The 15009-nt window shown below is 39.3% G+C and overlaps 2 protein-coding genes across 2 annotated transcripts; both read left to right on the forward strand.

Annotated features, from left to right (window-relative positions):
- Positions 1-213: 213 nt before the first annotated feature.
- LOC137276899 (forkhead box protein B1-like) lies at positions 214-1266 on the forward strand. The gene has a single exon (XM_067808548.1). It carries the CDS (start codon positions 214-216, stop codon positions 1264-1266), a length of 1053 nt encoding a protein of 350 aa, XP_067664649.1.
- A 7416-nt stretch (positions 1267-8682) lies between these two features.
- On the forward strand, positions 8683-9735 carry LOC137276900 (protein lin-31-like). Its single transcript, XM_067808549.1, has one exon. The coding sequence runs from the start codon at positions 8683-8685 to the stop codon at positions 9733-9735; it is 1053 nt and encodes a 350-aa protein (XP_067664650.1).
- Positions 9736-15009: the final 5274 nt, after the last annotated feature.

Consider the following 15009-nt stretch of genomic DNA (forward strand, 5'->3'; position numbering starts at 1 on the left):
AGCGTCACGTGACTGAGGGCACACCCATTGCATCTACAAATCTAATTAACGTATCAATTGATACATAATCTAAAGACAAAAGAGATCTGTATAGCGCGTGTCGAGGGGATTAACTGGACGGGGCATATAAATCTCGCCGTGGAGATGGAAAGGAACATTCGATTGCCTACTGAGGTAACACAATTTCATCTGCTGCACCTTGAGTCAGGAATCATGTATAATCCATCCATGTTTCAGTATGCGCCAAGTACAACTCTTGGTATTGGACAGCAGACCACATCTGGTAAACCGACACCTCCTGCACACTCCGTCACTGTCGTGCCTCAAGCCTCCAAAGAAGACGTCACATCAGAGATCACTCATGCGTCTCTCCGAACTCAACTATCATCTCCAAACTATGACAATGTTCTCCCCTCACCTTCCTCATCGGTATCTTCGAATGGAGACGGAGACATCAATCTGGATAGTTTCTCAGGAACATCGACACTCTCACAACAAGACAGACAATTTTCCAACAAGAAACCTCCCTATTCCTATGTGGCTCTCATCACCATGGCCATCGAGAGTTCCACATCAGGAATGATGACTCTCAACGACATCTACAACTACATCATCAAGAGATTTCCCTACTACCAAGACAACCAAAGGAGATGGCAGAACTCCATCAGACACAACCTCTCCCTCAATGATTGTTTCGTTAAGGTTCCCCGACCTCCAGGGAAACCAGGCAAGGGTAACCTGTGGGCTCTGCATCCATCTTGTGGGGACATGTTCGGTAATGGCAGTTTCCTTCGTCGTTCCAAGCGTTTCAAATCGGCACAAAAGCAACGTCGTGATGATTTTCCATTCCATCCTGCCAGTTCTTATGGACAGTTAATCGGATTGTATGGGGGTCCATCTCCTTACACAGGTGTAGTCGGCACCATACCCCAGGGACTGACCCAGACACACCCTTACAGCACATCGAGCAAACCTGATTCCGGTCCTTGGACTGTGGGATCTCCTACAGTCTACACTCAACCAGCCGGTTACTACAACGTCAGCAGCATCAACAGCTCACTGACCGGCTCCCCTCTCTCCAGCTCTCCCTCTGGAAGCTCATCCCTAAGTCGAACATACGTGCCACAAACTTCCCCACCCTCTTCAAATGTGAATGACTATTCCTGCAACTACCTGTATCCACACATACAACAATCAGTGGGGAGTTCTACAAGCGATGTCATTCACAACTGGAAAATGAGGTCTTCTAGGTCATATGTCGCTTAGTGTGGGTTCACCACTGTTGCAGTGATGCTTGTGTATAAAGTGCTATATGTTAATGTAAGTTTAAAAATACATGTACAGGTACATTATGTACAACTGAGACTGATACGCCAGAAACAAAATAAACACAATTAAAACAGATTGGTACATTAATTTAATTTATCTCTCTCAAGTGCACCCGTCGACCTTAAGTCCCGAGGTGTATAAGCACATACAGAGTGCACTCAACAACAAACACCTGCCTGCATGAGCAGCACAGGTTAATGGGATCGTCTGCTTCCAACATAAATCGTGGAGTTGGTGCAAACTGCAGTGTATGCTTCGTGGAACGTAAGTATTTGCCCTTGCTCTAAGATGGTTAGAGAACGTGTGTACGTAGTGTATCTATGGTACACCCACGATCAGAGAAACGTGTCACTCTTGGTGACTACAAAGATTTCTTTTTGACAAATAAAAATGTCAAGCGTTTTACACATTTATATTTTCCACATTACCAATGTGATGAAATACTATGGACACACTTCAGCATTATTTAGGACATGCCGGGGGAGCAAACAAAGCACCAGATCAATATATATTTTATGAGAAAATCCCTTTGCATCTTGCTTATGTTTCAGATTTTTTCATGTAATGAGTAAATTGCATAATACTGAAATTGTGACTCTCGATCCGGAAATCTGAAAATAACCTCAGCGTTCAAGCACAAGTTACAAAACATTTCTATCACCTTGTAACAAACTTCCCCTTCTTGCCTGGACAATTTGTTTCTACAATTGCGTAAACATTAACTGTCATTTCAAAAGCACCAACATCACCTTTTTCCCTAACCCTTCACGCAATAGCAAGAACAACATCAGTACGACAGCTTATTCGCCCCATATATAATTATGTGTATGTACGTGCAGATCAAAAGGAGAGGTTCGAATGAGTATGAAAATGTTTAAAATACAATTAATAATTTTGGTAGAATAGAGACCCTCTGACCACTGGTGTTAAAATTATCAACACACATTCGGGGATAGGTCTTGTGGAGTACTGGGATAATGATTCTGGGCGTAACTTCATGGAATCAATGGGGTCTGTGTCCATGTTTTGGTAAATTGAGAGAATAAGTATGGATTTACGACGCTTTTAGCAACATTCCAGCAATGTGACGGCGGGGGACACCAGTACTGATTGTACCCATGTTGTGGGGTTTGGACAAAATACTCTTACCTCCAAATTATGAAAATGGAAGCAAATGGCAACAGCTAGTGACGGTAAACTAGACACTTTATCAAGATCAGGCTGTTGGTTTGGAATTATCTACCCCAGGGTGGCGAACTGTGTTGTCCTCTATTCGTACGAAGATCATGTGAAGTATTCGTTTACTTACGAAAGTGTAAACGCAAACAACCTTTAATGTAAACACAAACAACCTTTAATGTAAACACAAACTGAAGATAATGGTAAGTAAATATTCTCCATGAAATACATTGTTTCAAAAAAGTTCAGCAATTTTTCTCAATGTCTGAGCATTAAGCACAATTTCTTTCTTGAATGTGCCGGTGTTTTCATTTTAATAATATTTTTTACACAAACCATGAAGTATTTAACTCTTTGAGGTTATGAAACACAATGAAATGAGATGAATACTATATTAAACAAAATATGGAAAAACGATATCTTCGGGTGTGCCACAGTGTGTCATCTTCCAGAAATAGAATGAACAGTGCCTCAAACAGAGTATTATCACTTTCAATAAGAACGTTTTAAAGAGTTTTTCACGTTTATTAATACGCCGGCCTTCTTTGAAATTGGACTAAGACGTCTGTCGCGTGCAGTCAAGTCACCCGCCACTGTCGCCATCTTACTTACCTACATCTTCTGACCAAGGGGATGGAGACAAGCGGTTTCAGGTAAGCCAGTTAAGGCCAAATGGTTCAGTTTCAAAGCTGCTTGCTCGGTATCGGTAAATTAGGAAGCTAAGCAAACAGAAAGCCGACGAATGGTAATCTTGATTTGATCAAAGAACAATTAGGAAAGAACGAGATTAATTCCACAATCTCTAATCCAGTGTTGAGTGGTTCCTGTAACTCGTGTAAATATCAAATACACCCCATCCTGCTAGATACATGAAAACTGTATGTTAACAGGCTATAATTAACGTCTTGTGTAGTCACACTGTTTAGAACATCCTTAGGTCATGAAATGTTAGGCGAGAATCTCACCAAAAAATGATGGGATCTGTCTGAAACGTCGCTACGACAGTTTAATGAAGAAGCAGTAATGGATAATTCAACTGACTTAGTGAAGAATATTTGTAAAAGTATATATGTAATATATTGGCACAAGGAATGTGTCACTGTCTGCATGTTTAGCACGTCTTACATAAAGTAAAGCAAGCACATGCACAACCAACATACAGTTACACACTGTGTCCTAAGTCCTAAGAATGATGGGATCTGTCTGAAACGTCGCTACGACAGTTTAATGAAGAAGACTTAGTGGTAATGGTAGTGCTTGTTCCTTAAGGTAGATTACGAGGTTAAACAAACAGGAAACCGACAAAAGGTAATCTCTGTTTGATCAAATCACAATTGGTAGCGGACTAACTACAAACTCTAATCCCCAGATGATTGAATCTTGTTATATTGAAACATAAAATACACCGACATTATCAGCTAAAACGTTAAGGTGAAGAAACAGACGAGTTCTACTGACATGGGAAAAGCATGTTAACAATGTAGCCACTTGTTTTGTCACTTTGGGGAACACATGCTCAGGGTATTACATATATGTAAAGTTTCGACACAAAGGCGAGTGTGTTTGTGTATACATGTTAACAATGGTAAATTAAGAATCTTAATAACCTTCATGTCTTAATTTAACAGCAAAAAGTGCACGAGCAATTACATAGCATATAATCACCATATACTCTTCCTATCCACAAACTCGACAAAGCACGATCGCCACTGTATTAGCTTTTGACACAGATTGGATGTTGTTTCTGCTGTTATACGTTCTGACAATGTGCCATAGCATGGTGTTGATTTGTTGTGATGTCAGTGAGTGTAGAGACAACTCATTTAGCGCACAATTAGGCTTCCCCGTTACGATTACCTGTGTCACCCTATCCAAAGATATGGGTGTGAATTGCGGGCTTTCGAGGATATTTCTTGTCAAATTTTCTAAAGGGAAAGCGCATCTTCATCTATGGGTTATGGGAATTTGGGATGAAATTGAAATCAAACTTCAAACTTGGGAGACTTCATATTTTGGGGGAACAAGACATGAATAGTTTTCAGAGAAGTGACTATTTTCAATGAAATGTAATATTTCAAATAAGTTCAGCCATTTTTTTAATACGTTGATAGAACACTCTTTCATTCTTGCAAGTAATTGAATTCAATTACAGGAATAGTTTGAGTTTTTTATGAGAAGTCAATATTTGTTTCATAAAACTAAGTATAGTACTATTCCCTTAACGCTTTGCCGAGAAGCACAGTCCGTTCTTTCACGTTTTGATCGATGATTTGATTCAATTACTACATTTGATGTAAGCCATGATCTGTGATTACACAGTGCCATCTACAAAGTCGTCTAGTGTAACATATGTATTAGAATTTGTACTTTACTGAGAAAGTGTAATCCCAAACATAACACATTTGATGTAAGCCATGATCTGTTTAATTCATAGAGGTTGTAAAATACCCCTGGAATCTGCAGTGTAATTAAAGCAAAAACGGCTAGGATAAAATACGTTTTATTACACCTTTCAAAAACAACATTTAGATAATAAAAGAGGGCCATCCTGAATGTGGGAGTACAAATTATCATGATGAAAATGCAGATGTGAGCAAAATATGGCAAAAACGACATCTTCGGGTGTGCCACGTTGTAGCATCGTGCAGAAGTGTTATGAATTGACAATGCCTCCCAAAGTATTATCACTTACAATAAGAACGTTTTAACGAGATTTTTCACGTTTATTAATACGCCGGCCTTCTTTGAAATTGGACTAAGACGACTGTCGCGTGCAGTAAAGTCACCCGCCACTGTCGCCATCTTACTTACCAACATCCTCTGACCAAGAGGATGGTAAAAGGAGATAAGCGGTTTCAAATAAGCCAGTTAAGACCAACTGGTTGAGTTTCGGCATTGCTTGCTTAACAAAGCTGCTTGTTCCGTACGGGTAAATTAGGAATCTAAGCAAACAGAAAGCCGACGAATGGTAATCTTGATTTGATCAAAGAATAATTAAGAAAGGACGTGATTAATCCCACAATCTCTAATCCAGTATTGACAGACTCCTGTAAACATCGAATGCACCTCATCCTAAAAGGCTGACAAAACTGTATGTGAACATCTCAACAACTTGTTTTGTCACACTGCTGACAACATGCTTACGGCATGAAGTTTGTGTTAGGTAGATCTCTTAGACATTAAGGAATCTATCTGAAACGTCGCCATGACTGTGTCCCCTGCTGTGGCACTTAAGTTGTATTGGATACTCCAGTTGGCTACTTGGAGTAGAACATATACAGGTCAATATAATAACATACTGCCACAAGGAATGTGTCACTGTCTACATATTTAGCACGTCTTACATGCAGCAAGTACACACCAACATACACTTACACACAATGAGAACATTTCAAAACAGTAACAAGAAATATCCTTGAAATAAAAGTACAAAACGCATAGTTATTGAATTTTATTCTCTTTAGCCGAATCCGGTATCATTATTCTAAACACTAAATTGGAAGGTTGCATATTTTTTATTCCAGAAGAATAATCCACATATAGATTGCTCCTGACACAGATTGAATGTTGTTTCTGCTGTTATATATTCTGACAATGTGGCAGAGCGTGGTGTTGATTTGATGTGATGTCAGTGAGAGTAGAGACAACTCGTTTAACGCACCATTAAGTCTCCCCATTACGATTACTTGTGTCAGCTCATTGTCAGATTCGTATAATTTGGTTCCCTTTTTAGCGATGATTCTGTTGAGATGTCACGAATTTGAACAATATATGACAGTCTATGGTGTTGCTTTTTTCGTGGTGGTCACCTGGTGTATCACCGTTCCAGTGTAACCTGGTGTAAACGCCATGTAACATAGTGTTGCAATGTCAGCATCAAGTAGGCCAGAATAAGTCATGTATAAAGATGGGGAGGGTGACTGCGTGGAACAGTCTTAGAGCTTTTTTAAAGTGATAAGTAAATGAGTACGCTTTTATGCCACTTTAGCGATATTCCATCAGTATCATTTCGAGGAAAACCAGAAAACTGGCTCCACACATTGTACACATGAAGAAAATCAACCCCTGTATGGCAATATATCACTTAAATTCTAACCACTAGACTACCCTACCGTCCAACCAATCAGGGCACGCATCTCTTGTTACAAATCTGTGAGAGGGTCTCGCAACATTCTTCAGTAAACAAATCATTGACAAATTAAATGTATGTTTCACTAATCATTATTCACGATTTGTACGTCAGCTACCCCTAGTTTAATCATCCTAAGGTGTTAGAATTATGTAATGGTGAGGACTATGAACCACGAACAACGTCTTTGTTATTGTTGATGCTGGAACACCAACAGGTTGTCAAAAGATATTGTGACTCGGAGAATTTACATATCCACTTGGTGATGTCGACTGTGTTTGATAAGTGGGGATCAGTAAGCACAGTGGTATGCTGTGCATGTTGAACAATATTGTTGAGTAACTACTGTACTTTAAATAGCCTGTCGGTTGTTGCCTGGCAAACTCCGCCATGTTAATATCAACATGTAAATTTTGATTATGAGGATTTTGTATTTACGTGGAGGAGAAGCATTACTGAAAAAAAACCGATGTCCACCCGGGCTGTCGAAAGGTGAAATATGGGGGTTTTACACAAGGAAGTGGGTAAACTGATTTTAATGACACACCTGGGAACAATGTACCTGGCACAATGGACAGATATGAATCTCATATCTATGCACGCCATGCACATCAGGTGTATAGGTCATAGTCGAAGATATTTGATTTACGCACTACGTAACCCGACTGCTACGACCGCATACTGAAAAGAATGTCACGAAATTAGTACACGTGGTTCAATATTGACCCTGGACATTAATTCAGGAGGAGTCAGGGAGATAGGCCCGGGGGAGACACCGTATTTCACCTGACGCCCTTGGGTAAGGATTTCGATACAAGGTGTGATACTGATAATTCAAACAACCTGTAGTGACATTTTATTAGCTTCAATTAGCGTTTCATTATTCCAATAACTAACACTGTCAGTGTTTGTCTCGTCTGTGAACGCATGTTCATGTCGTCTTCTTGTGTCGCCAGTGTTGTGAAAGTACATTTAGTCATTGTGTATATCTTAATCGAAAGTTCAGGAAGATCTGAATATTAAATTAAAATGCGGTTTGGAGGCAGTAAAACGAACCATGATCAGTCTAAAACATTAGATTGCAATGTCCTGCCATTGGATCTTATGCGGCACAATAGATGGGTATACACCCGGCATCAGAAACACAATCACCCTTACACTAAGACGCATATACCTGGAAGCCGTGTCTATAATTACATGTGTATTCATAACTTATAAAAACTATTCAATTGTTTTTCAGAATTTATGTATCCCGCCAGCCACAAAAGGCAGGGCATTGTATTCTGAGTGCACTAAACAAACATTTTCAACCTAATATACATGTAACCTTTTTTCAACTTCGTCGAAACCCTAAACTTGAAACACTACTCTGTGTAGCAATACTTAGTACCATCGTTGAAGTTTTCGTCACAAAAGTGGATGTTATTTATTGTGAGTACCAATATTTGTGTCCCTGGACGGAATGGGACTGAACTGTTGCGACATTGCATTAGCTTTATGGCAATAAAGCAGCTAGGTAACACGACCCCAAGATACCGTAGTCAGTTACATTGGACATTCAGATCAATTCAATGTTCACTTTATTGGAAGGGTTTGTAGTTTCATCGTACAAAATACCATAAGCATTTTTCGGCTTTTGGATTTCTGAAAAAGATTAAGTCCGTCAAATCTGCAGCATTTTACTCAAACAGAGCAATTGTTATCGGATCATGTATCATGTTTTGGGTTATTTTCAAAGAGAACTGTGAATGTATTTGTTTTTATATAACATGGAGATCGTGAAGAAGCAACAAGGTGTTGCTGCCTTATTGTCCTGGCCAGAGGTAACTTTCAGCGTCACGTGACTGAGGGCACACCCATTGCATCTACAAATCTAATTAACGTATCAATTGATACATAATCTAAAGACAAAAGAGATCTGTATAGCGCGTGTCGAGGGGATTAACTGGACGGGGCATATAAATCTCGCCGTGGAGATGGAAAGGAACATTCGATTGCCTACTGAGGTAACACAATTTCATCTGCTGCACCTTGAGTCAGGAATCATGTATAATCCATCCATGTTTCAGTATGCGCCAAGTACAACTCTTGGTATTGGACAGCAGACCACATCTGGTAAACCGACACCTCCTGCACACTCCGTCACTGTCGTGCCTCAAGCCTCCAAAGAAGACGTCACATCAGAGATCACTCATGCGTCTCTCCGAACTCAACTACCATCTCCAAACTATGACAATATTCTCCCCTCACCTTCCTCATCGGTATCTTCGAATGGAGACGGAGACATCAATCTGGATAGTTTCTCAGGAACATCGACACTCTCACAACAAGACAGACAATTTTCCAACAAGAAACCTCCCTATTCCTATGTGGCTCTCATCACCATGGCCATCGAGAGTTCCACATCAGGAATGATGACTCTCAACGACATCTACAACTACATCATCAAGAGATTTCCCTACTACCAAGACAACCAAAGGAGATGGCAGAACTCCATCAGACACAACCTCTCCCTCAATGATTGTTTCGTTAAGGTTCCCCGACCTCCAGGGAAACCAGGCAAGGGTGACCTGTGGGCTCTGCATCCATCTTGTGGGGACATGTTCGGTAATGGCAGTTTCCTTCGTCGTTCCAAGCGTTTCAAATCGGCACAAAAGCAACGTCGTGATGATTTTCCATTCCATCCTGCCAGTTCTTATGGACAGTTACTCGGATTGTATGGGGGTCCATCTCCTTACACAGGTTTAGTCGGCACCATACCCCAGGGACTGACCCAGACACACCCTTACAGCACATCGTACAAACCTGATTCCGGTCCTTGGACTGTGGGATCTCCTACAGTCTACACTCAACCAGCCGGTTACTACAACGCCAGCAGCATCAACAGCTCACTGACCGGCTCCCCTCTCTCCAGCTCTCCCTCTGGAAGCTCATCCCTAAGCCGAACATACGTGCCACAAACTTCCCCACCCTCTTCAAATGTGAATGACTATTCCTGCAACTACCTGTATCCACACATACAACAGTCAATGGGGAGTTCTACAAGCGATGTCATTCACAACTGGAAAATGAGGTCTTCTAGGTCATATGTCGCTTAGCCGGTGGGTTCACCACTGTTGCAGTGATGCTTGTGTATAAAGTGCTATATGTTAATGTAAGTTTAAAAATACATGTACAGGTACATTATGTACAACGTGAACTGAGACTGATACGCCAGAAACAAAATAAACACAATTAAAACAGATTGGTACATTAATTTATTCATCTCTGTCAAGTGCACCCGTCGACCTTAAGTCCCGAGGTGTATAAGCACATACAGAGTGCACTCAACAACAAACACCTGCCTGCATGAGCAGCACATTTTAATGGGATCGTCTGCTTCCAACATAAATCGTGGAGTTGGTGCAAACTGCAGTGTATGCTTCGTGGAACGTAAGTATTTGCCCTTGCTCTAAGATGGTTAGAGAACGTGTGTGCGTAGTGTATCTATTGTACACCCACGATTATAGAAACGTGTCACTCTTGGTGACTACAATCATTTCTTTTTGACAAATATAAATGTCATGCGTTTTACACATTTATATTTTCCATATTACCAATGTGATGAAATACTATGGACACACTTCAGCATTATTTAGGACATGCCGGGGGAGCAAACAAAGCACCAGATCAATATATTTTTATGAGAAAATCCTTTTATATCTTGATTATGTTTCAGGCAATATTTTTTCATGTAATGAGTAAATTGTATAATACTGACATTGTTACTCTCGGTCCGGAAATCTGAAAATAACATCAGCGATCAAGCACACGTTACAAAACATTTCTATCACCTTGTAACAAACTTCCCCTTCTTGCCTGGACAATTTGTTTCTACAATTGCGTAAACATTAATTGTCATTTCAAAAGCACCAACAACAGCTTTTTCCCTAACCGTTCACGCAATAGCAAGAACAAACATCAGTACGACAGCTTATTCGCCCCATATATAATTATGAGTACGTGCGTGCAGATGAAAAGGAGAGGTTCGAATGAGTAGATGGTAGAATAGAGACCATCTGACCACTGGCATTAAAATTATCAACACACATTCGGGGATAGGTCTTGTGGAGTACTGGGATAATGATTCTGGGCGTAACTTCATGGAATCAATGGGGTCTGTGTCCATGTTTTGGTAAATTGAGAGAATAAGTATGGATTTACGACGCTTTTAGCAACATTCCAGCAATGTGACGGCGGGGGACACCAGTACTGATTGTACCCATGTTGTGGGGTTTGGACAAAATACTCTTACCTCCAAATTATGAAAATGGAAGCAAATGGCAACAGCTAGTGACGGTAAACTAGACACTTTATCAAGATCAGGCTGTTGGTTTGGAATTATCTACCCCAGGGTTGCGAACTGTGTTGTCCTCTATTCGTACGAAGATCATGTGAAGTATTCGTTTACTTACGAAAGTGTAAACGCAAACAACCTTTAGTGTAAACACAAACAACCTTTAATGTAAACACAAACCGAAGATAATGGTTCACAATACTGCAGTAAAAACATGTATCGATACACCTTCCCTATCCTAACTGCTTAGACCATGTAATCAACCTGATTCCACAGGTGGAGAACGACATAAACAGTTCTTTTTAAAGAAGTAAATATTCTCCATGAAATACATTGTTTCAAAAAAGTTCAGCAATTTTCCTCAATGTCTGAGCATTAAGCACAATTTCTTTCTTGAATGTGCCGGTGTTTTCATTTTAATAATATGTTTTACACAAACCATGAAGTCTTTAACTTTTTGAGGTTATGAAACACAATGAAATGAGATGAATACTATATTAAACAAAATATGGAAAAACGATATCTTCGGGTGTGCCACAGTGTGTCATCTTCCAGAAATAGAATGAACAGTGCCTCAAACAGAGTATTATCACTTTCAATAAGAACGTTTTAACGAGGTTTTTCACGTTTATTAATACGCCGGCCTTCTTTGAAATTGGACTAAGACGTCTGTCGCGTGCAGTCAAGTCACCCGCCACTGTCGCCATCTTACTTACCTACATCTTCTGACCAAGGGGATGGAGACAAGCGGTTTCAGGTAAGCCAGTTAAGGCCAAATGGTTCAGTTTCAAAGCTGCTTGCTCGGTATCGGTAAATTAGGAAGCTAAGCAAACAGAAAGCCGACGAATGGTAATCTTGATTTGATCAAAGAACAATTAGGAAAGAACGAGATTAATTCCACAATCTCTAATCCAGTGTTGAGTGGTTCCTGTAACTCGTGTAAATATCAAATACACCCCATCCTGCTAGATACATGAAAACTGTATGTTAACAGGCTATAATTAACGTCTTGTGTAGTCACACTGTTTAGAACATCCTTAGGTCATGAAATGTTAGGCGAGAATCTCACCAAAAAATGATAGGATCTGTCTGAAACGTCGCTACGACAGTTTAATGAAGAAGCAGTAATGGATAATTCAACTGACTTAGTGAAGAATATTTGTAAAAGTATATATGTAATATATTGGCACAAGGAATGTGTCACTGTCTGCATGTTTAGCACGTCTTACATAAAGTAAAGCAAGCACATGCATAACCAACATACAGTTACACACTGTGTCCTAAGTCCTAAGAAATAATCAGTTTTTTAGATAACATATAGGAAATTCGTTTTCTCTTTTGCTACCTGAGACATATTTCTTTTCTAAATGCGGAATTGGAAGATCATAGAATATCTGTTGTATGCCAGAAGAATAATCCACATATAGATTGCGCCTGACATAAATTGGATGTTGTTTCTGCTGTTATATATTCTGACAATGTGGCACAGCAAGGTGATTGATTTGTTGTGATGTCAGTGAATGTAGAGACAACTCATTTAACGCACCATAAAGTCTCCCCATTACGATTACTCGTGGCGTCCTATCCTAAGATATATTCAGTTGATTAACCTGTGAAATACTGCCACTGATTTAGCGGAGATATTTTCGTAGGTAACACACAAGACAAACCCACAGTTAATTCACAGATTCATGTTTGGCTCGGCTATACGCTCGTAATCCAGGAACAGAGCCATCTAGAATGACCAGATCTGGTAATCAGTTTAAAAGGCATGTTCATGTTGATGATGATTTCTGTAATAATGAGGCTGGTAGTTGTTGGCACTGCTCCTTCAGCTATATCAAGTTTTACAGAAAATAAAATCCGTTTTAAAAAATATGAACTGTTTTCAGGAATACCACAACTAATGGAAACAATAAGAAAATCTTTTTGACATTATGAAATAATTATTTTTTGCATTATTATTGTGTGTGAGAGTGCGAATGCTGTAAATCTGTGTAATAAAAAAAAATCGGGTGTGTCCATTTTCTATATATACATTATATACGGTTACTGCTTACTCCGAGAATAAAAAAATATATACTTTAACTTTTACAGAAAGACATAACATCAGCAATCTAGTCAATTCATCCACTTCCTTCAAGTAGATACATCAGAAGATATGGTAATTTCTGGTACTTCAGAATGACATCGATCGAGCCTGACATAGACTGGATGTTGGTACTGCTTTTGCAGCATGGTGTTGATTTGTTGTGATATCAGCGAGTACAGAGACAACTCGCTATCAAGACCGCACAAAACGTTGATGTCTGTATCTGCCAGACTATCAAACCAATATTGCACCTAGTTGTTTTTATCCTGGACAAAATAGTTACTAATAGGGATATATGTAAATTTGGAAATTATGAATAATCATCTACTTATTCATCGACAATCTGATGAAATATCAATCACGAAAATACCAATATCCTTAAATTATTTTGTTCAGTATATATAAGGAATTTACTATTCAACTATTGACAATATAATCTTATCTTTTTAAAGTTGTTATCATAATTCCGAAATTGACATCTGTATATTATACACACTGGCTTTTTTCCGAGTGAAGTGGGATAAATATATAGAATAGTTCGTCTTCTGCAGTAAATAATTTGAAAGTATTTGCACCGTGACGAAGACCTCACGAAAAGAAAGCTGCATACGTCACAGCATGTGCGTATCTGAATCAATATTGACCCTGGTACTTACTTCTGCAGCCACAGGCGCTATACTGGTGTCACTTGACTCCCTTAAGGGGTGTGAGGTACATCTTTCAGGCAGCATATGGTGTTTGGGGTCATTTAAAAACTCAATTAGAGCATGTTACGACCTTCTTTTCAACTACTCATGTACTGGACCCTGTTGGTAAGTAGTGTCAATGAAGTGTTAAGCCAACTTCATTCTTGCACACATACAATATGTAGCTTCATCACTATAATCGTGATGCATAAGAGGCATAAGACTACTCCTGATAAGTACCAAGATTGCCATACAAGTTTTATTTTAATATTTGAAAGAGGAAATACAATGTACAGGTACAAGATATATCAGTTAATGAAACTTTGATGTCTGGCTTTATCGCAGTGTTCCACCACAATTCATCATAGTCGGGGTACATGTAGAATGTAATTCCAGAAAATTCCGACCTCCTAAAATATAATGCTTTATTCAGTGAAATATGTCATATCACATTCTGGCATATGATTGCTTAATTATTCCGCCATTATCCTAGAGATTTGCAAGTGAACATGTGGGTGAATGAATGTTCTGTACATCAGCGGTCATTGTGACTGAGCACATGGCATTCCCGAACGAAGGAACAAAAGAGCGAGTGTACACGTAACACAAATGGTAGCCTATCTTGTTATCGCCGCCATACTCTGCACCGACAATAAAACACATAATATACTGCTGTTATGACTGTATTTTAACTAGGACAAATATATTTTAACATTTTCTTCAACACAAATTGTATCGTAGTTTGCAACTCTTTAAACACACCAACATATCATGTATTCAACCAAGTAAACCTCGCCTCGACAAATACTGATTTGATTTCGTGGTGATCGACACTGACAACTCTAGATGGCGTGATATAGCGATGGTGTGATAGTAACAGGTTTGGTGACAAATGCAAATGGATTCTTCAATACATGGATAGTACATGCGACAATGTTCAGTCTGTTTTGCATCTGAATGAATACTACATTTAAGGTTCATTCTATAGCTACAAGAAACAATTTGAGTCATCGTACATAAGCTCTAAGAATGTACATGTAATTTGAATCGTCCGGTCTTCCACTTGATACATTCACTAACACCTCCCCACTCCATCTTCGATAATAGTGCAAACTTGAAAATCCACAATACATCCATGAACCCATTCAGGCTTTTACGGTGATTGCATTGTTTTCGCTTTTCTTTATCATCACACTCAAAGCTGTACTTTGACTGTAAAACTACTGACGTGAAGGTGGAGTTACAATCTGGAGCGTAA

Source organism: Haliotis asinina, chromosome 3 (genome assembly GCF_037392515.1).
Source record: "Haliotis asinina isolate JCU_RB_2024 chromosome 3, JCU_Hal_asi_v2, whole genome shotgun sequence".
Taxonomy (NCBI): domain Eukaryota; kingdom Metazoa; phylum Mollusca; class Gastropoda; order Lepetellida; family Haliotidae; genus Haliotis; species Haliotis asinina.